The 26,070-nt window shown below is 47.1% G+C and overlaps 1 protein-coding gene across 1 annotated transcript in view; it reads right to left on the reverse strand.

The window, feature by feature from the left end:
- The window catches only part of LOC149339778 (uncharacterized), a 52,377-nt gene extending 32,313 nt beyond the window's left edge, over positions 1–20,064 (reverse strand). Inside the window, exon 1 of the mRNA XM_089550571.1 lies at positions 19,668–20,064. Within this exon, the coding sequence (XP_089406697.1) occupies positions 19,668–19,722 (55 nt within the window). The 5' untranslated portion in view covers positions 19,723–20,064. The remainder of the gene's footprint in view (positions 1–19,667) is intronic.
- Between the last annotated feature and the right edge of the window lie 6,006 nt (positions 20,065–26,070).

The raw sequence follows: 26,070 nt of genomic DNA on the forward strand, positions 1-26,070 counted from the left end.
GACTATCCTCGTGTAGACCGACAAAATGCTTCATGTGCATTTTTCTTGTCATCTGACCTGAGACACTCATGTTTTATATGGTGCAAAGAAACATGTTTCACTGACTAAAGATAGCTCCAGTCACCGAGATACAGCTGTATCTCGATGTCGGACTGTACTTCCTCTAAAAATGAACATACTACACAATGTCTGCCTCGCAGATAAGTAGTGCAGTTTAGTGTGGGTAACTATTGCAAGAAAAAATACTGATAAAATAATGGTCCTTCCATAATTACTCCTCGGTTACATAGCCAACATTGATCGTTCGGCCACGACAGGACATCTTTTTATACAATATAACCTAATAAGCTTTTAATATCACTACGCAATACGCCTGATGCATGCCTTTTATTTTCCTCAAAATTGGTCAAAATATGCTTCATTTTATAGCTTTGGTGGAACCTAAGACTTTAACTGGATCTTCCAGCTATGGTTCGCTCCTCGCTTGCCTACGCAGTACAGTTTTTAACCAATGAAGCAAAATCGACCGTTTCTACTAAATAACTTAAACAGGCAACCTTTCCCTCCCAAAGACGGCTACGAAAGCTTTTTTCTGGCTTGGAAAGTGGCAAGTTTTGATCCTTACAGCAAATACCTCAGGCGGTCTCTACTTGTGGCCAATTTTCGGAAGCCCTTCACCGTCTCTGGAGATTTCACCTTTATTTGTCCTTCACATGAAGAAAAGGAAAGAAAAGGTGCATAACTGCCCCGCCGGGATAGTGGACACCTCCGTCGCGCTTTAAGCTACAAAACCGATGAAGAGCGGCAGCTTCGAAGCACAGGAGAGGCGCATAACTGGCCCCCTATGACAGCAGACACCTCAGTCCTGCTTTAAGCTGCGTGACGGTAGTGACAGATGTGCGCAGCATTCGTTAGCATTGACAACGTTGTAGCAGAAACACGGCACTGAAGCCACAGGCCGTCGGCATTCATTGTGTTCATTGGCGTTGGCGTTGACAATGTATTAGACTCCAGTTATTTTAAGGCAATAAAGTGCGCAAAACTGGCTCCCTGGGTCAGTGGATGCTTGGATCGCGCTTTGAGGTACGTGGGGTGGTGAGAGAAAGAGATGTGGGCTGCATACGTTATAATGTTGCGGCAACACACGCGGCACTGCAGCAATAAGCCGCCGCGTTCATTGGGGAGCAAGCTCTCGCCATCAACCATTAACTGCCACCTGCCAGGGTGGCACAATGGCGCACTCCCTATCCAGTGTCCAGAACGTATTCAACATTTCAGTCATCAAGCCGCGTATATTTGCCCGATACGCCACAGCTTTCGTGCTCTAACCAGGTTCAAGGGTAGTTGAACCGCACTTAATTCTGCTGCATCTTATTGCGATTCTTTTCGTATCTATACTTTGAAACCAACGTCTGCTGCTGCCTTGTAAATGACACGAGGGCCCAGTCTAGTTGTTGCCTCCAAATTCTACCTCTACAAACAATCTAGTATCCAGGGAAATAAAAAAAAATCATGAAGAAAATAATCAATCGTACGCATTGCAACAGAACTTCGGTGGCTTGGGCTGCCAGCGTCGTGTATTGTGTCAGAGGTGGTGTTCACCTGGTGACAGCTCAGTGTATATTTGTATGTGAGCTTTGAGCTTGACTTCTGGCAAACGAACTAGTCGACACAGTTAAGTCCTTTAAGACTTCATGTAGGGTCCCAAGACGACCCAACATCCTGAACATATCCTTGATTTCACCGCGCGCAGGACCTTCCGTCTGTGGAAGTGTGCCAGAAGCATTGGCTTATGGCTGGGAGGGAGAAAACTGTAAACACATATGATTAATTCCAGTCATTCAACATATTAGAACTCACATTCGCGATTACAAAGCCTTCACCGTTATACTGAAGGAAAAAAAAGGAAAACTGAACATGTCTGCGACAAATTATTTCGCTCTAAAACCACCACGAATGCTCCAAAAATCGCTTTACACGCTAGTACTCGCCTTGTTGGCTTTTAATTATCGCATATTCTAATTACATGTAGGCTATTCCGCCTTTGAATAGTTTACAAGGAGGCGCTGTCTGTCAGCATTTGCATGAACCTGACTAGCGCCGTTTTAGTCATGGCGTTGTACTATGCAAGGTCCAGGCTTGTGGGCTGTGCTTTTATGAAAACTGGGGAGTCGAGGCTTGGCGCGGCCTGAGAAGTACGACAATCCACGAGTTGGCAACCGGCTTTTGCTTCTGTTCGCGTACGCAAGTAAGTATAAGTTAGCAGGAATCAATGGAATTCAGCGCAAGCAGCTTTGGTGTCAGCCGTGTCAGCCTATAGCCACGTTCAGGCCAGTGAATCCTAACCGGCTCATTGCTGACAATACGGAACCCGCTAACGTTCCGACGAACAGAGTAAACAGTTCTGGGCAGGAGAAACAACGTAGACTCTGCTTTTTACGTAGGCACTTGAGCCTACAAAGAGAAGAGACCACGGCCATAGCGGTACTTGACGAGAAGGACACAAAAGTTGTAAGCATGATTGTCATCATGAGAGAAGTAAACGGGGGTGAGAAAGAAGTCTTAGCGGCGGTCGCGATCTGCACTGGGGAGAAATGCGCGATAATATCTGATGCACAATCCACTTTTAGTAGCTACCTCCGGGGTACAAGCAAAATGTGCTCAAAGCCTCTTCAACGTGAAACAAACTAAAATCGCAGGAACAATGTGATCTCGGCACCGGGACATAAGCGGATATGCCGAAATGTGTAACAGGACGTCGTCGTTCTAGGATACACGCACCAAACGAACACGACAAGGTCATACACCCTGTCTCAGCGGGTAACAGGCTTCACCACACTATGGAGGGATGGAAACCCTATATATACACCTGAACGCAAGTCATTAACCAGCCAGCAAGCCACTGTATGGCGGCGGTTACAGACCAACTTGGATGAAAATCAGCTGCTTTAAATAAAATGTAGATTACTAGATTCAATGCAAACAGCGCATAGTGTGGAGAGACCGCCACACTCAATCACGCCATTTGAGGCTGTCGGGCCAGCCCCATAAAACCTACGGTTGCAAGTGCGTCAGTCGAGCAGTGAAAGGAGCATCTTACCAGCTCGGACCCCAAAGGCTAGGTGATGCTGGTTAAGCGAGCCGAACCACCGACAAGTTTCACTGGGATCCTGGACCTAGGAAGACCACCCAACGCTCATCACCGTGCCCCATAAACCCTTCCACCTTATGGTGAAATCGTTTTATGTCTTTCTGTGATCTTTCTTGCTGATGTGGAATTCTTTCCAGACCATAGGTCAACGGTGAATTGGCTTCATGTCCCGAATATTGCCTCGACGACGCATAGAAAGAGCGAACATACTGACGGCATAATTAGTTGTATCTGTGCTAAAAAAAAATTAGTTGATGCATAGTACGTAAAAAAAGTGAAATGGGGTGCGCTGCAAGGCGGTGATTGATAGATTAACGGAAAACATTTTGAGGCAAGTGAAAACAAACTTGACAAACCACTACTATCAGGAACAGCGTTATAACTATTTACAGGTCCCGACTTGATGTTTCCATGTACTATATACTTTTCTGGCATAGCACAAGGAACCCGTCCATGTCCTATCCTGGCGTTGTGTCACTGCCAGACTTGGTCAGCACTTGGTGTGTTGTGTGATTGCAGCAGCAATCATGGAATGTGCTTGTATGTGCTTGTAGCAGCAATCATGGCATGGTATTGAGTGTACAGAAGCCATGGTGTTTGTAGGCATGAGTGTATAGAAATGGTATGGTGAGGCGTACCATTAAGAATGACACGTGATGCCTGGTCATGAAAAGCATGTCATGTGATGATTCATCATGAATAATTTGCTGGTGATTAAATCGTTGTGATTATTCTCCTACACCCAAATAGCAGACGTGTGTGAATAAGAACTGCCATCTTGTATGACAGGATTCCGCCGAGGTCTTAGTGCCCAAGATAGCGTCTTAGACTTGGTGAGTCACACTGAACACCAGAGAGCTTTCGGCCTTTCCATCTTAGCCATATTTCTTGACGATGCAAAAGCTTATGACAACGTGCTTCAGAGCTCAATTCTGAACAGTTTGCAAGGCATGGGCATACAGGGCCATATGTTAAGATTCATTTACTCATTTATCAGCGACGTAAGTACGGTTCGTGTACGGTGAGGCGGCCCCATAAGCACCGAAAGGGTTCTATCACGAGGTGTGCCTCAAGGAAGTGTTCGTTCCTCCACGCTCTTTAACGTGGTATTGGCTCGCCTTCCCGATTCGTTGAAAAAAAATTGCAGGGAAGTGCGTATGTCAATATATGCTGACGACATTTATATTTGGATTACTGGCTACCAACACAAGCGATTAGCCCTGATAGCTCGACAGGCTCTACTTTCGGTGCAAGCTTACCTTCGAGGTGTGGGAGTGTCTCTATCAGTGGAAAAATCCGGCTTTATTCTGTTTCCAGGTGTAGGAAGGCGTCAAGCGCGGTTGCGGATACACCTTGGTCACTCTTGCATCCTTCAATTAAATCACACGCGTTTTCTGGGCGTCATTATTGGCTCCCGTCTACAGTGGCGAAAAGCTGAATGTGATCCGTCTAGTGAGCAATAGGGAAACCATCCTTCTGACTGGTCAAACTTCATGAAGGGCTGGTGGTCAGTAGCATAATGAATCAATTACCTTTAATTTCTCTCTCGGCCTCACAGCTTGAACGTCTCGAAGTTTTCCATAGAAAGGGCCTAACAAGAGCCATTGGAGTTCCTCACGCGGCTTCGAGCAAAGCAATACTTCATGTGTCACTATCGAAACCTCTTAACCTTCTCGGTTCACAGAGACTACTACTGCATCTTGGCCGCCTAGAAGAGACGGTAGCTGGGTAATCCCTTCTTCAGCGGCTCTCCAAGAGATATGAGTCGAAGGCCTACTTGGCACTTAATACTCTTAGTTCTTAGGCCTTAATGTTCCAAGGCAAAGGAAACAATTGAAACCACTGTGGTATTTTCCGAGCCTCGACTTTAAGATCACAATTCTAATGTGAGCGCAAAGCGCAGCTCTTCTTTTGCAGCAACGCGTTTACTCGTACTTGAACATTTGCAAAATGAGTACGATCGCCATCTTCAAATTTTCATGGATGGTTCTGTGGACAAGGTCAAACAAGCTAGCGCAGTGGTTTTTTAAATTCCTTTTTTGGCCTGTAAGTGGTCTATACGCATTTCTGATGTCGTATCCTCCACAACGGCCGAAACTTGCTATTGAGGCGGCTTTACGCAAGTTAGGGTCTTGTCCGGCTCAACCTTTTGTCATCCTAACTTATTCAAAATCTGCCCTTCAGAGGTTAGAGTGCGGGTTCCCTACTGACACCTTGTCTATAAGCTCTCTACGCTTGGTAGACAACCTGCACAACAGCTACTTTATATTTCCAATGGGTGCCCTCTCACATAGGAGTCAGAGCCAATGAGGTGGCAGACAGTCTCGCCCATAAAGCTCTGTTACGAAATTCATCAAAACAAGTCCCTCCAGATGCAAAACGTTTCTTCAGAAAAAAGGTGCTCGATTATTTCAGTAGCCTGTGCAGTGCGCCTCACAAGCCATGTGTGACCAAAGGTCTTAGAAGATCCCAGGCCACTCCTCTACATCGAATTTGAACGGGCTCTGCTCGTACTCCTGCCTGGATGCATAAGACGGGCATGGCATCGTCTCCGCTATGTTCTATATGTGGTGTGGGCGGGGATATAGAACATTATATTATGGCCTGCCCAGAGCACAACGCGGAAAGTTTTGTGACGTTCGCTTCTTTCAAGAGGACAGGAGCCCTCCACAGTGCAGTTCAGAACATTCACTACCGAAGTGGGAACCAGACATGCAGAAGAGAGGCTTCACGCCTTCTTTTAACATTCCTGCAGGACTCTGATTTTGACTCTAAATAGTGACAGCAGGGATGGACTATGGGCTTTTGTGATTTAATGTATGCGTAGATGGTGCATTCTGGAGTGGTATTATGTTATTCTGTGAGTGATTGTGTGCATGGATGGTGGCTCTGCAATGGACTATGATCTACTGTGACTGAATATGTGTATAGATGGTGACTTCTGTAGTGGATAATGTTGTGCTGTGAGTGAATGTGTGCATAAATGGTGACTGCGGGAGTGGTTTATATTCTATTGTAAGCGACTGTGTGCATAGCGGGTCAGATCTGACCGGTTTTAGGACATTATTAACATATAAGTGACGCTATGGTGAAGCAATTGCCGGCAGAATAACCAAGGCTAATTCCACCTGTAGCATCAAACAACTCAACTCTCCTGTGACATGAGTCATATCCAAGCATGCCATTGTTGAAGATTTGCGGGGTCGCAGCGGAGCACCACAGAGAGACGACCAGCGTGGCAGGCTTCTCGTTCCGAACTGCCCGTGCCGGGCGTGCGCCACGAGCACGCGCTGTCCGTCTTTATTTTCCTCTAGCGCGCGCTGTAACGCCGATCTCAGCGCCGGCGCTTTATAGCGTCGGCGGGCGCTACAGGGCCCCCCGCCTAGACGGAACGGCGAAATGTACGCGCCGACGGGGTACAGAGGGAGGTCACGCGACGGAGGGAGGGTCCGGTAAGTTCATGTCAGAGTCCGGGAAGAGCCGTCGGGTGGAGGGCGCGGATTCAGGTGGACGAGCCTGGCTGCTGCGCAATGGGCGAATGATGCAGGGTGGCGAGCTGACAAAGCATATTAGGGCAATGGAGGCCATGGTGGGGCCGTCACCGACTGTAGTGCTGCCCGCTGGCACAAGTGTCATTGGTGCTGGACCGTTGCAGCTGATGTCGGCGGGAAGCTGGCACACAGAGTACGCCGTCACAAGCAAGGGAGCGGTCGAAACGGCTCCGTGGACAGATGTGGTCTTTATCGTGGTGTCGTGTCGCTGCTGTAGCGCCAGCTTCAAGTCGTCCAAATAGGTGGAAATGGCTGGCTTACATGGCTCAGGTGCCCCTGATGTAGGGCGCGAGCAGTGCGGTCCGGCCACTAGGGTTGGCACAGGTGTGACCGACGAGACAACGGTGACAGCTGTGGTGATGACGGAGGAAGTTGCTGGGTTCAATTCCAGGTGCTGGGGTAAAGCGGGAGTGGCCGTCCGGAGCGACTGGCCAGTGCTGATGCGCGTGTGGGCATGGTCGGGCTTGAGAGCAAGCGCTGACACTGGGTCAGGAACTGTTTCAGGCAAAGTGGGGCTGGTGGCGATCGCCGTGCTTGTTACTGCTGTCATCGGGTTGGCTTTCTCATCCTGCTCCTGATGACGAGTAGTGCTCTGCGGACCTTCTGAGGGGCTGGGAGTGTGACAAGCAGGCTTGGTCGTTGTCGAGGGCTCTTTAGCATCAGCGGGCGACGGCTTCAACCTCACAGAAGGGGCCTGCAGAGCTGTTGGCGGTAGTGACGAGGTAGATGGAGATGCCGGAAGCCTCGGCACGGCTGCTACCGCAGAGTCGTCTTTGGCTGCAGGAGGCTCTGGCGACAACGCCACTGAAGCGCAAAGAGGCAGGGCCAGGGACGCGGGTACGATAGTAGTGGGAGAAGGACGCGAGGCGAAGCTCGTGCGGATCCCACCTGGTGTGGCGTCGAGAGAGACAGCCGGGCTGGAGACGCTGGACGGGAGTGGCGGCGATGCGGCAAGGGGCTGCTGAGGCGGGCCGGGTTCTGATGAAGGCTGCGTGGGCGCGAGCGAGGCCGGTGCAGGGCCAGAGGCTGGCGGCGGCGAAAACGGGTCCGCTGCGTCGTAGAGCGGCGGCGGAACGTAGTAGGCGCCGAAGTACGCCAAGACGGCCGCACGCAGCTCATCGTATGGCCGGTCGCCGAAAGCAGAGTAGGTGAGCCGACGCAGGAGGTCGGCCGGGAGGATGTCACAAAGGACTTCGTGTTTGAACGGCTGGATGGTGATGCCGTTCAGGTACATCGCAGCCTCCAGTTGGGCGAACCACCCGCCGACGCCTGCAGGCCGGAACGCCGGGAGCGGCGGGTCGAAACTTGGGTGCTGCCAGTACGCCATGCTGGAACGCCGCTGAGATAGAAGGCACGGTTCGCCAGGTCACCACTGTTGAGGGTTTGCGGGGTCGCAGCGGAGCACCAGACAGAGACGACCAGCGTGGCAGGCTTCTAGTTCCGGACTGCCCGTGCCGGGCGTGCGCCACGAGCACGCGCTGTCCGTCTTTATTTTCCTCTAGCGCGCGCTGTAACGCCGATCTCAGCGCCGGCGCTTTATAGCGTCGGCGGGCGCTACACCATAATCATAACTAAGTAAAGCTGCTGTTTTTATTTAATAAGACAAACACTGATGGCGTCTTCGGCTTAAGGGTTGCGAGCGTGACGTCACCAAACCGGTTCAACGGGCTGCTTGTGCTGTCGCAGTTCAGGCTATGGATTCTTTGGGCGTCTGCTAATAATAATGCGATAGCGTTAAGACTCCCGTTCAGAAGAAAATCCGGCGTCGTCGCCATCGGCGTAGTGAGCGATAAATCCGCAAAGCAACCTAGGTGGAACAATCATGTCACGTGACCTTTTGGTGCCATTAAACCTGCCCACCGGATTGTGAGCAAAATGACAACCGTGGGAGGTAGCAGTCAAACTATTGACTTCGCGACAGGTTAATTATTCTCGCCAGAGGTTAATACAGAACAACGTGGGTCGCGCAGGCCTCCCACTGGTGCCAGAATTCCATTCCAGGTCAGTAGCGCATTGCTCAACCTATGCACAAATGGCGGCGTGCTGTCCCGTTCCCAGCTGGCTGAGCGGGTCCTGCTAGAGATATTTGTGGAGACCCGAAAACGACTTGTGTCTACCATTCATCTCCACAAACTTATTAACGCTATCGCGCCACACACTTACGTGGAGCACAAGTGTGCCCTCCATTTTCTTCTACCATATGTGTTCATACACGCCACTCAAGTGCTGTGTAGAGCCACTGGTGCCGTCAGCGGAAAGGGCTAAACTAATGGCCCTCAAGGTAGCCTATGGAAAAAGGCGGGAAAATGAGAGTCCCGTCTTTGCAGTCTCTTTGCTGAGCTATGTTTCGAAGTAAAAAAAAATATGAACTTCTATCGTAATAAGGGAGTAATTACTCATTGACATCCACCCAAGCGCAGCCACACAGCTACAAAGGAAATCTATACAGCTTTCTCAGAAACTTCGCAGTTAAAGAAAAATTCGCCTGGTCCGGGGTTCCAGCACGGGACAACCGCTTCACCGGAGCAGTCGCTCTACCAATTGAGCTAACCGGGACGGCAAGCTTATAGTAGGGCGAGAGCGAATTGATCAAAGAAAAATACGTCCTAGTCCGGGGTTCGAACCCCGGACCAGGACGAATTTTTCTTTAAGTGCAAAGTTTCTGAGAAAGCTGTATAGCTTTCCTTTGTAGCCGTATGGCTGCGCTTGGGTGGATATCAATGAGTAATTGCTCCCTTATTACAAATCTACTCCACCTTGGGGGATTCCCCTAAACATTTGACCAACTTATATTGTGCCTCCATATTAAAAACTAAGCACCACAAAGGTGAGTCGTTCTAAGCTCTTTGCAGAAAGGAGCCAGAACAATGCGCTGGTAGCAGTTCAAACATTTACAGAAATCCGTTCATCTTGTTGAGACTATTACCCTGAATACTGTACGAAGTATTCTAAGACTAGATTTCAATAGACAAATAGTTGTCTTGTAACAGCTAAGACCTGTTTATAATCATACGCATAGCCACATTGCATTAATAAACACTTTAACTATTAAAATTATGTGCTCTCTTATAGTTATCTCTGTTTTCTGTACTCTCAGTGTTAAAGTAATCATTTTGATCTTCAAAAACGGGAGTCAGTACATCGCTGCAGTGCGAAGAATCCCAAGTGTTTGGGTGAAGAAAACAAAGACCACCGACGTGCCTTTTCCAAACAGGAACGTCGCTGGACAAGTGCGAAAAGATCACAGCAGAGTGACGTCACTCTCTGGCCCACCTGTCGCGTACTTTTTCCCTCTCGCCACAGCCACCTCAGCGGGCTGTAAGGTTTTCACTTCCCTTTTAAAATTTACCTAAGAACCATTCTTTTGTTGGCGGCGTTAATGCAAAGGCTGGATAAGCCTTACCATGGCCTGTCGCAATTGCACTGCCTGAATAACCATTCTCTCTGCTCATAAAGCTAACATTTGATAGGAACACAAGTGTCCTCCTTTAGAGAAAATGAAAACCTCCAACGGCGATGGCAGAAAGTTTGGAAACAAAAAAATGTGCTAGTCCCAAAATAAAAACGACACAACTAACTTTGGAATCTCTTTGTCGTGCGCGCAGTTTCGTTTCCGTCTTGAATCACTTTTGTGCCCACTTTCATGGATTGCATACGTGGGCCTCCGCTCGAAGTTCGACGGAGCTTCAATTCAGAAGCAGTTTTCAGGATGTAGCGAGCGCTGCAAAACAACGTTAGATTGACATTTCTGCGTTCGGTGCTGCGCTTGCAGCGATCACAGACTCGAGGCAAACCGTCCTGCATTCTTATTTCTTTCGTGTTTTGGCACGACTCAATGTTTTCTCCTGATCTGGCTGAAACACGCCGTCGTCGCCGGAGAAGACGAACAGCGATGCGCGACGCATTCGTTCCCACGCCGTGCGCCGTTCAATATCCGCTTTACCTAAACAATCCGCGTTTCGCACGAATATAGCGTGGTTGTCGCTGCGCGTACTGTGGATCACGCTAGCAACTCAGCTCCCAAACTTCGCATGCCGCAGCACTTTGCACGGCACCCAGGCGAGGCGCAGTGACAGAATCCTTCCGCGCCCGGGAGTCACTTGTTACCTGTGTTTCCGGTGTGAGCAGTGTGAGTCATCCAGAGATCCGTTTGCTCTTTTTCTCAGTGCATGAAGAAATAATTACTGGTACTTTGGCAAAATGATGTTTCGACACAGAAGGAGCAGTAACTAAATACTTATGTAAAGCTTCGTTCGAAGGCAAAATATGATTCACTTTGCATCCTTAGAGTGGCTTCTATGGTCTGTATATTGTGAAACAAAATTTCTTGTCATTTCAACGTAATTTGTCTTGGGATCTGACTTGAAAAATGCTAGATGAAAATTTTACAGCGTTTCCATTGAGCGTATCTGATTCAATGACACTCAGACCAAAACTGTGCGAAATTGCATAGATTCACTCAGCGCTTGCGGAGCGGCATAATGGGTCAGAAAAGCCACTTAATGCCTGTAATATTTAAATTGTCCGCATATGTGAGCAAGCTACTGTCGCCTGCTTGCCAGCAAGTAAGAGCGCCGCACAAGGTATGGAATTTTCACGACAGAGAATTTTCAATGTAGTCGCGACCGAGAGGAGTTAACGGAAGCTTCTACGTCGAAATGAATGCTTATAAAGCACTTACTTTATTCCTTTAAAATCCCTTTTGGGGAACGTCAGAATTAACCCAAACCACGAGAAATCTGCGCTACCAATATTCACACCTGAAGGAAAGCAGAGTTACGAAGTGGAAAAGTTTTTTTTGTTTCATTTTCACTTTGCCGGGTATTCAACTGTTGAGATTCCAGATGCACTGAGAGCGTATCATTGGCTGAAAAGAAGCTTATTATTTATGACGCAATTTCATATACAAGCATCTAATATTTAATTGCGCCATCATTTATGATCACCATTTCCACTTCACCGCTTGTTTAGCCCTGTAGAAAAAAAAATTACGGCACTCACAGAAGACCATACGTCCACCAATAGGAACGCAACTTTTGGTTTGGTTTATGTTTAGGTTTGGTTTGGTTTATGGGGTTTAACGTCCCAAAGCGACTAAGCCAACTTTTGTCAATGACGGCAGAGCCGGTCACTTTTGGTGTATATACAGGGTGTCCACGCTGACTTTAGCCAAGAGTTAAAAAATAAAATATTTGAGGTAGACCAGGGAAACCACTTACATACATCTACCAACCGGCTTGCGCATCATAGGCAATTTTTTTGTTTTGCAATTAATTAATTAGCAATTAAGATAATTTTTCTAAATGCATAAATATTCACTTTATACAGAAAATGTGAATAGCAAAGTTGAAGAGCACCTTCGGAAACCCCCATTCCATTCATTTGCGGTAAAGAAAACCTCACGTGTATCTTTTTTCCGAGCTCCAAAGAAAGGCCGCGAAATACAAAAAAAAAAAAAATCACGTGACCAGCTCATTCGCGCGCTACGATTCTGCTGCTCTCAACCGTGGCTTGAGTGAACGAAATCAGCTGCTGGCAAGGCGCGACGACCTCAAGACGCCGGCAGGCCGATATGTCAACGGTGGTTGCGGCGCCCGCGCGAACCAGTCTGCAAGCATGACAGTGCAAGTTGCAGCGAACGCGCCGGGCATTCGGATATCTGCATAGCGCATTGGGATAAGCTTGGAATATCTGGGTAGATTAGAAACACGCTAACACTGATTTTAAAATGGCAAGGCAATAAAAAGGAAGCGGCCAACAAAACCTCACAATCGAAGTCTGATTACGAGCGAAGATAATCTTCTACCAACTGAGTAAAGTTATCTAGTTATGTGCTCCTGGTAATGAAATAATCATGGGCGTTCTATTCTCTTATAGTTAGTGGAAAAAATGAGTATTTCAGGTAATCAGTACAAAATATGTGCTCTTTTAATGTTTCTGAAAATCTGACGTGTAGGTCTTGTCTCTGGGGCCATCAGGTACCTAGATTTATCAAGGTTAAGTTGATTGTGGAGAAGCTGGTAAAGTAGATTTAGTCGTGCCAGTTTAGCTCTATTTTCCAGAGTGAGAATTCCGGCCTTCTTCAGTAGTTAGGTGGGTGAGTCAGTAGGCCTGTAGTTGTTAATCATAAGTCTTGCTGCCTTTCTTTGGATAGCTTCTAACTTCCCATGAGATATTTAGTAAGCGGAAACCATGCAACGTTCGCGTATTCAAGTACCGATTGTACGAAAGCGCTGTATGCAATCATTTTTGTTGTTGAAGATGCATTTGAGAACCAGGAGTCTTTTCACGGCGGCTGATGTGATATAGGTGACATATGAATCCCATCTGAGATCATTGGATATTATTACACTGAGGTATTTATAGCTGTTAACTCGAGTGAGAGGGGCTTTGTTAACAACGTGAGTGTAAGACGACTTACACTCAGCGTACAAGCATACCTCAGCGAGTAATGAAGGATAATGAAAGACGTTCTGCATGCTGCTGAATAATTATGTATCAGCACTCTTGAGATAAATGTGCCGTAATTCTATGAAAGTTTTACAGGTATAATTAAAGCATGGTAAAGCAATCTGTGCCAGTTTTCATCTTCGAGGAAGGATAAAAGATGGTGATCTATCGCTCTGATTCCTTGCGTTTAAAGATGCTAGAGCTCGGATGATCCCTCACCTGGCCTAATGCAAGCGTTTGACAAAAGAATGTGATTGCCCAAAATTGTCAAGAAGCGCATTGGAAACACTACGCAAGGTGCCCCAGCAAAAATAAAGGTGCACACAAGAACGGCATAGCAAATGGCCAGAAGATTGTGCTGACGAAGCGCATAACCTTTGTTTTGCAGTATTTAATATTTAAATCTTGGTGCATTCTAAGCGCCAGCAAATGCTGCAGATAACTTTCGCCAAACAGCAGCATGGTCACTAAGAGGCCTCCTCGTTCCGAAATCAAACTGTCAGTCACGCCAGAAACGCGTTGCTACCGTAGGAAGCACGCGGACTACTTAGAAATCTGCTACATCGCTCTCAACTCGTGTTTCCGCCACTCCCCCCACGAAAACATGGTAGATGGATCCGTAAAAATATTACGTTGGTTTTTGTCATTGAGACATTCACCCAATCATCCAAAATTGAATTCGGTGCTTAATCCAAGAGCGATGAGGGGCCCGAGCAGTTGAAGAATTGGCGAATAAAGAAGAAAATAGAAAAAAAATAATTGCTGGGAAGGAGAGCTGGAGCGTTTGTTTGCGTTGATCGGCGACTTGGGTGACCAAGGACAAGGCGCTTGGCGTATCTTTTGCTTGTAAATAAGGTGTACCTTTTGCTTGCAGACAAAAAAACGGCATAAACGCAAAGAAATGGGCAGCAAGAAGCACGCTTGAGTTCAAATCACAGAAAGCACTTTCACCAGAGCATGAAGAAAAAGTAGCGCAAAAGCAGAACAAGAGAGGGCCCGCCGGCGGAAGCGAGGGATCGATATATTTTCGCGGCCGCCTCATTTCCGCACGCAACGCGGGGCGCGACCCTCGGCGCCACTCGGGAAAAAGTCGGAGGAGAAGAGGGGACAAGCGGCGCGCCGCGTTGAGCAAAGGAGGCGAGGAATAAGAAGGAAGGTTTATTTCGTCATCTATTTGCCCTATTTCTCCGCCGCCCAGCTGGGAGCAGAAGATGACTACATACACTGGTGCCGCTGTTTGCGTAGGTGTTAAGGCTGACATATAGAGCGAACCTGCGGTCAATGCACAGCTGTCAATGTTAACTTATGTATATGAATGCATTTGCTGGATTCTTTGGGTTCATGGCACTGATCCCATTTATTTTCTTCTTTCTGGCGCGTCATTCATCTTGCTGCTAGTTTCGTATTTGATGCAACACATTTTTTTTTGTCCTTTATATAAACGCTCCTTTATAACAACCGATGCAGGCTATATACGTACAGTAAGTTGAGTCTTCAAGACGATGTAACCTAGAAGTGTGTGATGAGAGGCTAGTTGGTAAGACATTCTGAAGACCTGTATGAGAAAGAACTTGACTTTTTGGGTTGATAAGACACGGTACTTTTGCTTTTGGCGTTAAGTTTGGTTGCGCATGCGTTGCCCTTGAAGGAAGGTCGTTTCGTTCGATAAATCAGTTGTTAGTCTAATCTCGTCCTGTCTGCATCTTTTCTGTGTCCTGTCTCATGCGTAGTTTTATGTCTTCAGGATGTAACCTAGAGCTTCCTTAGTGGGTAACCAGCATCATGTCCTGAAGTAGCGCAAAGTGAGGTGCTAATAGATTCATGAACTTGCAGGAAACTACTGTTTTCCGAGGGCGCATAACTTTCTTGTTAACTAGCTGCAATAAAAGTCAGAAAACACTGAACAGCTAACCACGCGAAAATCATAGCTTGATCGAGCAACTGAGGTTGCGGATAATCGGCAGGTCCGCATCGGCCGGTTAGGAAGATTAACGGGAAGTACACAATCTTCTTCGCATGCCTCACACGAGCGAACCCATAAACGCGTTGAGACCATGGAGTACATTTCGGCTCTAATTCCAGCAATGTACTCCATAATACCAACACGTGTGCCCAGCCACACTCTTACACAGTGGAAATGTCTGTGATTACACATATGAAAATGCGGATCACATAGACAACCACAAAGAGCAAAGAACGTTGAATAATTGGAGGAGCAGAAAAGATCATCCACACGCCCCTATCCCTAAAACAAAAACAAAACCATCCCCTACCTTCAGACACCAACAAAAGAAAACATTTCCTAGAACTGGCAACAAAATTAGTGGTTTGGTTTATGGTTTGGTTTATGGGGTTTAACGTCCCAAAACGACTCAGGCTATGAGAGACGCCGTAGTGGAGGGCTCCGGAAATTTCGACCACCTGGGGTTCTTTATCGTGCACTGACATCGCACAGTACACGGGCCTCGAATTTCTCCTCCAAAGAAATTCAACCGCCACGGCCGGGATCGAACCCGCGTCTTTCGGGACAGCAGCCGAGCACCATAGCCACTGAGCCACCGCGGCAGCTAACTAAATTATTGTTTCAGGAACAAATTTACCGTTAACCCACGTGTCCCTTCATGACTTCTGAATCAAACGCCTATAAGAAACCTCCCAGGTAAAATATATTTCGCGCATATGACAACTTACGGGGCAGAATCGGTAGCCTATTATTTGTTATAGTAACTTAAGCTGTGCATTTTTCTAGTCAGTTGTTGAGGGAAGGACCTTTCTGCCCTATTCCAGGTGTTTCATGGAATACTCTATTATTTTCAAAAATGGGTATTTGAGGTGAAAATATGGCTTTTTCGGCATACTATTATGAGTGTTGGCGGACACCAAAAAACTGCTGAGTCGTCTTCAGTGTTAAGCTGGTTAACTAATTTTAATAACCAACGTTTTAACTAGTAGACTTAGGCGCCTAGTTACAATCAGAGATTTGTAGCCGGTCGTTAGTAATAGCCACATCAGTGTTTAGGAATTCGAATAGCTGATTACGCTTGAAGTTGTGGCTAGACAAAATTTGGCTTTTATGACTTATTATGCGCACTGGAAAAGTTGCTTTTCATGCATGCTACTCGAAAGCGCATGTATTTTGGTTTGGTTTGGTTTGGTTTGGTTTGGTTTATGGGGTTTAACGTCCCAAAGCGACTAAGGCTATGAGAGACGCCGTAGTGAAGGGCTCCGGAAATTTCGACCACCTGGGGTTCTTTAACGTGCACTGACATTGCACAGTACACGGGCCTCGAATTTCTCCTCCAAACAAATTCAGCCGCCGCGGCCGGGATCGAACCCGCGTCTTTCGGGTCAGCAGCCGAGCACCATAGCCACTGAGCCACCGCGGCGGCGCATGTATTTTGGCACTGTGTAGCCAAATCTTGTCGAGCCACAGCGCCGAAGGTAACTGAGTTTCTGAAATTCTAAAAACTGATATGGCTATTACTAACCACCAGATAAAAATCTCTAATTGCAACCAGTACTCTAGCTCTGAAAGTAAGAAAAATTGTCAAGAATTAGTTAACTATATCATTAATTAAGACAATTCACCGGCATTCTGGTGTCCGCCAACACTAGTAATACTCTGCCGCAAAAGGCACATTTTTATCAAAAAGAAGCCTGCTTTTGAGAATTACCAAAATCTTCCCTGAAACACCTCGTGTATGTAAATGCGCAGCTTACAGGATCTCGTACACCGCGGCCACTGCGCACTCACGGGACTTAGTGGCATGCTTCGTGTTAAAGCAATTGTTCGCTTCCATTTGGTTGGAACTTGAGCAAAGGCGTGACAGCTTGCAGCGGCCTGTGCAGACCATGTCGGCGCCGAAAAGTTAGGATGACTAGCTGCAGGCAGGAGATTGGCCTCCTAGCATCCACTATCTCTTCAAACTGCGTTCCGAGAAGCCAGTTGCCGGCGCCGAGCGGCGACGCTTTTAGACCAAATGCTGGGCAAACGCTGCTTTGTGGTCTACGCTTTAGGTTCAGTGCCCGAGAAGGTAAGCTGTCCTTGTTTGAATTTCTCTTTTGCTTGGTCGATGTCATTAGTTTTCTGCCTTTTAACACATTTCAGTCAAGTAGACACTTCTGTGAGCGTCACCTCACTGTGTTTTGAAGCAATGCTGTATGAAAATGAATGCAATATACTAAAATATCGTGAATCGAAAACTGCATGTCGGACCTCGCCATGTGTTATCTTACAATACGACGCATTGCAACCTTTTACAGCTTTCCCAATAAAGAAAAGAGACATCAAGCAAATTTGGCCGTGAAATAGCCTCTCGAAGTGATCTTTATAATCGGAGCCACCTGTACATTAGTGAGCAGTCCAGAGTTCGCTTTTGCCTGGAAAAATACGTCTTTTACAATGAACTAAACTGGCGAATTGCAATAATTTAACCTTGGTACAACCATCATCTAATCCAGTCACATCTCATTTTGTTCTTACCATGTTGAAAGGATATGCTAGGAATAAGGTAGAGTAAAAATTACAGGAATAGCAGGCTGAAATAGCTGTTCGTACTGCATGCAGCCTTAAGTGTATGTGGCTTATTTCTCTTCCCGCCATTTCTTTCCGCACTACACATGTGTCTATGCAAAGGCAGTACCCAAGTGACGTTTCTCAATGCGCGGTGAAGATATCTAATTATCTTATTCTTAACTTCAGGCCACCACTACAGAGTGATCATGGAACGTACAGGAACCTGTGCTAAAATGAAAGACTTGTGAAAAACTGGTTGCATAAGAACTGATCGTTGTGACTTAAAATATTTTCGACAGTAGCCATAAAACTAACAAAGTGTGCCATGGAAGACTGTTGATAGTGCAAATTTTTTCGACAAAATACATGATTATACCTTTCATATTGAATGTCGAACACAAGACAACATTTTACTCAGAAAAGATTCGAGGCTGACGACGTGTATCATATGTGGTGCTTTTAAGAGATGCACCTTGCCTACCATTGACAAAGACCACGGAACATCTACAAAAAGATGTCGCCCTAAGTTTGTCGACTTTTCTGAAACCAATCAAAAGTGTTTTATTGTGATGAACGTCGAGCGCAGGATTCGTAACTATACAAAAGATATGAAGTTTTCCCTCTGCTTTGCACTCGACGCGGATCCAATGACTTTACGGGGTTGCGCAACAGATTATATAGAACGGGTCTAATAATGCAGTCGTCAGGGCTTTGGTAAGCCGATCTGCGTAAAGTATTTTATATCAAGTGCGTCGGCTCCTTAGGTAACCGGATTGCAAGGCACTCGGGTGTTGTGCTTACAGTTAAAACATCCGGCGGCGCTTTGTGAAAGCTGCTATCTTCAAAGATCAACTAGAACGACGCAGAGTGATTTACCCCACGATGGCTAAAAAAGCTTCTGGGTGCACGGCTTGCGAACGTGAAGCTGTCCTTTAAAATCTAAGCGGCCCTGGGTATCAAAAATAGTCGTTACTGCCGCATATTCTATGTTCATAGTGAAGTGGCCACGTACTGTGTGAGCATAGCTAGAGAAACTTGGATTTTAAAGAGCGTCTATCCCATCAACATCGTGGCTCAGATAATTGACCAGTTCATCTTTTTCCAGAACAAGCTTAGCCTCTTTCGCTTTCGCTTTGTCTCTTTCCGCATAGGCTAGAATACTAGCCGTTCCTTAAGCACCATTGCTAAATCCTGCATCTGAAGTAACAGACTTACAACGCGCTCGACTACTTTCTTTCACCACCTATCTCTCGTTCAACAGTGAGTCGTGTAAATTCAAGGAATTGTAACGATAGGCGCGCTCTGCATGTCAATATATGACGCATGCCTTCCATTTCAAGAAAATATTTTTTCTCGCCCAATTTTGGTTTGAGAAGAGAACAGGTACAAGCCTTAAAAACACACCCTGTCTGCATGCTCTTGTGGAAAGGCCAGTCATTCTGCAATTAATCCTCCACTTCCAGCGAACTGCCGAACTTCTTTGCGCAGAAGTCTTCTATTTCAAGTGCTAACGTAAATGTGTGTATCCGGCGGCCTATAAGATTGTTCACATGACAATGTTATTTGAAGGCCTGAAAAAATGCGTTTATTTGCATCATCAACCACACAAGAAAACTTTTACACCATCGAGTAGAGCTTACGTGTTCTCACGTTTTAGATCCGCATTAATATTTGCCATTTCATTTGGTAGCTTTTGTAATCGAGGGAACTTTTGCAATGGTCGTATGGTGGGTAGAGCCTACATTTTGCTTTCACACAGAATCTCAAGGAGCTAGAATTATATAATGAAATAACAGTGCAATGAAACCGAACACTTCAAAGCGATTTCTCTGTCCAGAATTCAGGTAATTCCACTGATAAAAGTAATAATTCTGGTAACTTCCTTATGTAATGCCCGCATTGGGCCTTTAGGGTATTGAAATAAAATAAATAAAATAAACTGCCTCCCACGGCCATCTAAAGATATCAGCCTACTAATGCGTGCATGCGCAGAACTTACCTCGCAACGAGAACAACACAAGAAGGAAGGACAGAGCACGTGGTCCGGGCTTCATTGCCGAAAGGCTGAGGCAGCGTGGCTGTCCCTCCACGAAGTGGAAGAACAGGCTCAAGGCGCTATCGGCTCCTGAGGGTCACACTGGACACAGTGCTTGTCATCATGTAAGAAGAAAATAAATCGGCCACTGGATATCACACCACACGTGTTAGGTGTATTCCTGTTTCCACGGGATCCCCATTCAGCAAATCACACACGAAGACTTCGGCAGCAAAGAAGAGCGCGGCGACTCCAGTTCTTTCGCCGCAGCATCGACAGAGCCCGACGCGGTGTCGCTCGTCTCATGGCCCTAGCCACTGGTCTGTCGCCGAGAGGAGAGAACTCGGAGACGCATCTTCGACCACACTGTGGTGTTCAGTCGCGCTCGCCAGTCGATCGCAGCTTCTTTTGAGACCCTGCGCGAGGCCACGTGTTCCGGTGGGTGGGCCGTGACGTCAGCGCGGGGCATGCGAGAGCTGCTGCCACCTATTGGGCGGCAACCGAGAGTGGATTCAAAGGCACTCGCGCTATCCGGCTCCCTCGCGCTTAGCCGAGGGGTCTCTACTCCCTTCCGCCGCTCAATAGGGAACCCTTTGCTGACCCGAAAGCCTAGTTGGGAGGAGCGCAGATGCACTGCGCGCCTTCCCTAAAGCCTATGCCGCTCATATCAGTCAATCTTGCGCCCCTCGTCGACAGTAGCAAGTTAGGCGGCTTTTATTGTGTGTATCTCGTTCCACTCAACCAATCAGTGGAGGCGGCCTTTTCTCTCAACCGTTGTTCAAGCGGTCTGGTTAGTTTCTGAACTACGGTGCACAGTTACGTTTCTTCAAGGCCTGACAAAATCAGCAGCAGAGGGCATAGTCGTAATATGAAGCACCGGGACACGGTCACAAGAGATGTAGAAATTATTATTATAAAGTATGCTTATCTGCTTGTAATTGGCGCCCTGAAACACTCATCTTTTATTGAATACTATAGTGTAGGTCGAAAAATCCAGTGCAGTGATTGAAGTTCTCTAGCTGTTCTTTGGCTGATGACTTCACTGTCGGAGACTGTTGAGTTATACTGGTGTTGACTAAACTACATTTATAAGGAACATTTGAAAAGCGACCTTTAGGGAGAAGTAAAAAAAAGATCATCATGCCAAATCCGAAAGGCAGAATGATGTCTGCTGCATGTTTGTGCAAGGCTCGACAGTCAAGACATGGAAGAAAAAAGCGTAAAACCAATGCAAGATGCCCTGTTTTATATTAGAGCAAGGGCGGTCTCCCTAGGAACTGAAGGGTTGAAATTGGTATTAGGGGAACTACTAGCGATTATCGCCAAATCGACGCCGCGATGCGGCGGCACCTCTAACTAGTCTAAAAAATATCGGCGTGCGGATCCGCATCATTTTCTCCTTTAATTGAGTGCATCGCTGGCGCATTAAGATGTTGTCAGAATTTCGCGATAAAAATATATATTGGGAGCACTGTTACATGAATGTCCACATGCTAACGAGGTAAAAGAGCCTTTAAGTATCAATGGCCGATTGTTCTGGTGCCAAAAACAGAGAGCATGCGTACAGAAGGCTTCTGCACTGCAATGAAAGTCACGCAGCCCCATGACAACACAGCTCTTGTGAGGCACCTAGCTTAATATGTTTAAATACACGATATGCCTTACTGGAAGAAAATATGTAAACACGAACCGCTATATGTTGAAAAAGATAGTCGCCGGGCAAACGTAACTAATGGTCATATTTCAAGCGCAAAGAAGTATGTATGTATCTGGAGGCCTTACTACGGCATGCGGGTGTGGTGGCCATGCTGTCTCATAAGCCGAGGGTTGTAATGTAATGATATTATCACAATTTCGTATCATTCTGATTATTTTAGCTCTGCACTTCTCCAATGAAATCGTTGCCACAGCAATCAGACTGAATAACGGATTATTATAATATAAAAGAATTGACAAAATTAATTGTATCAAAGCGGCTGTAACTCTTTACATACCTTCCATCCATTGCATCCGAACAACTTGAGGGAGCAAGGCATCGTTTACTGACCCGAGAAGTCATAGCGGAGAAACGGGTGACCTCATTTGTTTTGTTCTCCACCTGCGTACAGACGGCTACAAAGTTCTAGATTTTAATGTACTACTTGGCTAATAATATACGTGAGCTTGAAAAACGCCAGTGGGTACAGGCTTCATCAACTAAATTCAAGTGACGAAGGCTGCCAAGCATTTTTACATTATTTTGTGCGAGGCAGCCTGCCAATTTGACAATCGCTGGGTCTATCTAACCCAATATCCTTGTTTTGTTATTCAGCCTGTGTACCAAATACTTCACCGTAGATTTGATGGCTTTTAAGTTCTCTGCAAAGCGCTCGTGGACCGTCTAACAGTTCATCTTCCCGTCCACCGCTTTAAAACGCCAGACAGCGAATTCTTCGTTTCCTCTTCGATTGTTTTGCATCGTCTAGAGCGCACACTGACGGAGCCATACATCCACACTGATCGGCACATAAGCGCGAGTTTGCCGTGAAATATTTAGGCAAGCGCTATCCTACGTCGGCTTACCCCGAGAGCAGTCCTGCGCAGCCTCACCGTGTTAAATTATTCGAGTCGTACTCTACAGAAATAAAAATTGCGATAGACGAATGTGATCCTGCTAAATTATTAAATTATATATCTTCATGTGACTGTGGAAATAAATGACCGATGCACGCCTCTCGTTCTTTTTCACTAGGGCGTGAGTCGACAATTCCCGCATAAGTAACACCAGTGCATATAACATATAATATTAAGAGCGCTTATCGAATGGGCACGTAAAGCACCCAATTATTAGCGCCCATTTGAAAAAGCTGTAAGTCCTAATTTCTGGAGACATAGAAAACTCTCTTTAAGCAAGCAGACAGAAACTGCAAGTGGTGTTCTTTCTCAGGATGACTACAAAAAGAATATAGACTAAATGGCTAGAGCTGTCACACTTTAAAAGATATGGCAAAAGAACTGTGCTCTTAAATTAAGTGCTACTTATGGCGCGCGTAGCGTCGCTGCACAGAGCACATCAACTTTATTGAACTGCACATCTGGCTTGGCACTACGCTCACCAGGTATATGGGCGCCATCGGAAGACAAGGAGACGGTATCGATTGACGGTCAATGTCGTTTTTTTCTGGTGCCGGTCTGTGAAATGCGCATTGCAGCCATAATATCTCCACCAAGAGTGCAGAGTTGTAGACCGACTGACGGTTTTATTGTTCTAATGTGCAATATCTAATAGCAATTTTAAGAAATTAATTTTCCGCGTGGTGACTGCAGGGCTCTTTCGCAGGGAGCCTGCTCGGGTGGGTTGCTGGTTTCTGAGAGCTGCCCGCCAGAGCCGGAGTTGTTGGTGAATAACAGTAGATCTTAAAAACCAGTGAATTCGATGCCTTTCATATGCGGTTGCATTTCAGCTCTCCTGCGAAATTTCTCACCAAGCGTCAGTGATCCCATGCCCAAGCCCACCGATGTTCCACAGCGGGCTTGTCTTCGTCGGCCATGAAGCTATACTGTTGTCACAAAATTCGGCGCAATTCTGAAAAAAAAGCAGAAACAAAAAATTGGCTTTGGCTTAGCTAAGGTTAAGCCTGGATAAGCGAAAAGCTCTCGCTGCTTTTCAGCCAACTCTCAAGCTACCACTTCTAGATCGATGTTTCTCCGCCGTCCGACTGTTGCTTCTTCATCTCCTTCCATAGCGAGTGTCTGCGCCTGTTCTATGGGCAAGCGCGCCTTATATACTCCTCCTTTCAAATGTGCACTGCCCACGGCAGCGGCGGAAGTTCAAACGGTGGCGAGGATGGCCGCCTCTTCTATGGCCGCCGCCGCCGCTCACTCGTTCTCGCAACGCCTTGCAAAAGAACCTTCTCTTGGGACGGCGGTGGCGACCGCGCGGCAGCGACGAAGGGTAAAACGGTGGCGAGGAGGAGAAGCGGCGCCGCTCAGACGAGAGTCAGCGCGCGGTGGCGACGACGGCTGCGGCAGCAGCGGCCACCTGCGCTCCGCGTGACGTCGCTCGGATTCGCGCATGCGCAGCTGTGGCTAAAACTGATCACGGCGCACGCCAGACCCTTTGTTGACGAGCCTAGTGAAGCTTTTCGCTTAAAAAACAGAGCCGCGTGGACGCATCTCGGCAGCGCGCGTCGTAAAACCGGAAAGAAGGAAACCCCGGAGAGCGAGTAGCCTTGTGTGTGTGGCTGCCCGCTCCACCCCCTCTCGCCGACGCGACGCCAAGGGGATTGCGTCAGCCATGACGCCAAACCTTCTGGAATGTCGGAGGCGTTTCTACTCGATACCGGCGGAGAGGGCAGAGCCTTGCGTGTGCTGAGATTTCCTCCCCCTCTTAACTCGCTCGTCGGCGGCGGTGCCACGACAGAAAGATCTCCAAGCACCTCGAAACCAGTCGACCAATGGGGACACGCGCCCGCCGCAAGAAGGAGAAGGAGACTGCACGGCCGATACTGGGTGTATGTGCGCTCCTGCCTTGGCGCGAACAACAAACAGACGTGGAACAAGCCTACATAAGAAGGGCGTTGACCGCTGTCGGTTAGCCCGAGTCGCAGTTTAAGATTCCGAGAAGAGCGCCCACTCGACTCCCTGGACAACAGCTCTCACCCAGCCACGGTCCAACGAGACACCGCGCTCCAGACTGCGGGAAAGCCCCGTGTGAACCTCTGGTCGTCGGACTGTCGCAGTGCCCGGTGAACAAATTGTGTTTTGTTCGTTTGCCTCTCTCTTGAGAGTTAGTGCACTTTAAGTGTAATAATTCATTTGTATTGTAATCTCTCCCCAGAGTAACTTTGCACGAGTTGCATTGTTTTGTTAATCACTTTGTGTGTGCTTGTACTAGTGACTGTGAAATCCTCTGTATTGTCTCATTGCTGTACGATGTTTGTTTTAAGGCGGAAGCCTTTAATGTCTCATCGTTGTAAGCAGCAGTTGTCGACAGAAAATGTCACGCTTTTCAACTGGTGGAAACGGTCGTGACGTCACAGTGCGCGAATTTCAAACGGGGCCAATTGTACTTTGGCTAGTAACCATGCAACCAATTGAAGGGATCGTATAGTGATGCTCCAATTTAGTGGGACTGAGCTTAGTTAACTGCTAAATGACCCAAATAGCCTAATTAGCTTTACTAGTCAGGCCATATAAATAAATAAAACCGATTAAGAAATTGGTCGAGCTCAGGAATCGAACCCCGGTCTTCGGCGTGAGAGACGAGCATGCTATCCACTCCGCCATGCCAGCTCGATGGTTTAGAATGAACAAAGGCGCGTCTAGTGAATACGGTGTCTTCACTCACTCTCATCGTCCTCCATTCCCTTCCCGCGAGGTTTAGGTGTCCACCGACAAATGAGAGACAGATACATTTCCTTTCCTCAAAAACCAATTTACTGACCAGCTAGGCGTACAACCGAATAGGCGATGGCGTTCTATGGACTCCTTGGCAGCGTTGCAAGACGCTGTCGCGTTCCACTCTTAGGGGCATCAGTGACCACACTTTAGGTCAAAAAAGTGCCCCCCCTGAATTTTGTGAGACAGTTACTGCGTAATTTCCTTTCCTCAAATACAATTTTCATTTTCTTCATTACGGCTCCTCTTTATCTATCTTCTTTCACTCCCACTTCCTCCCTTCCTCTACGGTGCGGTTCAGGTGTCCACCGAGATGACAGAGAATTACTGCGCCATTTCCTTTCCTCAAAAAGCGTTGCGTTCAAAGGGCAAGGCATCGCGCTGAACGGGTGGTGTTCCGTGGACTCCTTGGCAGCGCTACAACGCGCGGTCGCGTTCCACTCCTAGAGGCGAAGCTTAAGCGTCATTAATTAGCAGTTAATTAGTATTCAGGCATTAATCAGTAATTAACCGTTAATTAGTGATTTGTCATCACTTAGTAATTAGTAGTCAATTATGTGACGCCACCGGTGCCACAGAAACAACGAAGGTGGTGCGGAAAACGCTTCCGCCTCTACCCACTTTATACAGTCAAAGTGCCCCCTGAATTTTTGTTTTGAACCTTTGGCTCAGTTCCATTCTCTGGCTTGGTACCGGCGAAAGCTCAGCACCAAACGACCAAAAGCCTCTTGTCACTTGGTAGCTGGTCTCCGCTGAGCTTGGCACGCGGAGTCGAGGGCATCTCATTTGAGTCCGTGACCGCTACCCCCACGCTATAAGGGTGTCTGGGAACGCACGCTAAACTGCGCGAAGTGGTGACAACTATGCACTCCAACGATCACGACACACCGCTGCACCCGTCCTTCGTGATCCGAGAAGCTCGCATTTATCGTAGAGTTCAAGCGAAATTACTTCTATACCCCGCCAGGTTACACCTATACAAGCATGT

This window comes from Amblyomma mixtum, chromosome 6, assembly GCF_055824585.1.
Source record: "Amblyomma mixtum isolate Tamu chromosome 6, ASM5582458v1, whole genome shotgun sequence".
NCBI lineage: Eukaryota > Metazoa > Arthropoda > Arachnida > Ixodida > Ixodidae > Amblyomma > Amblyomma mixtum.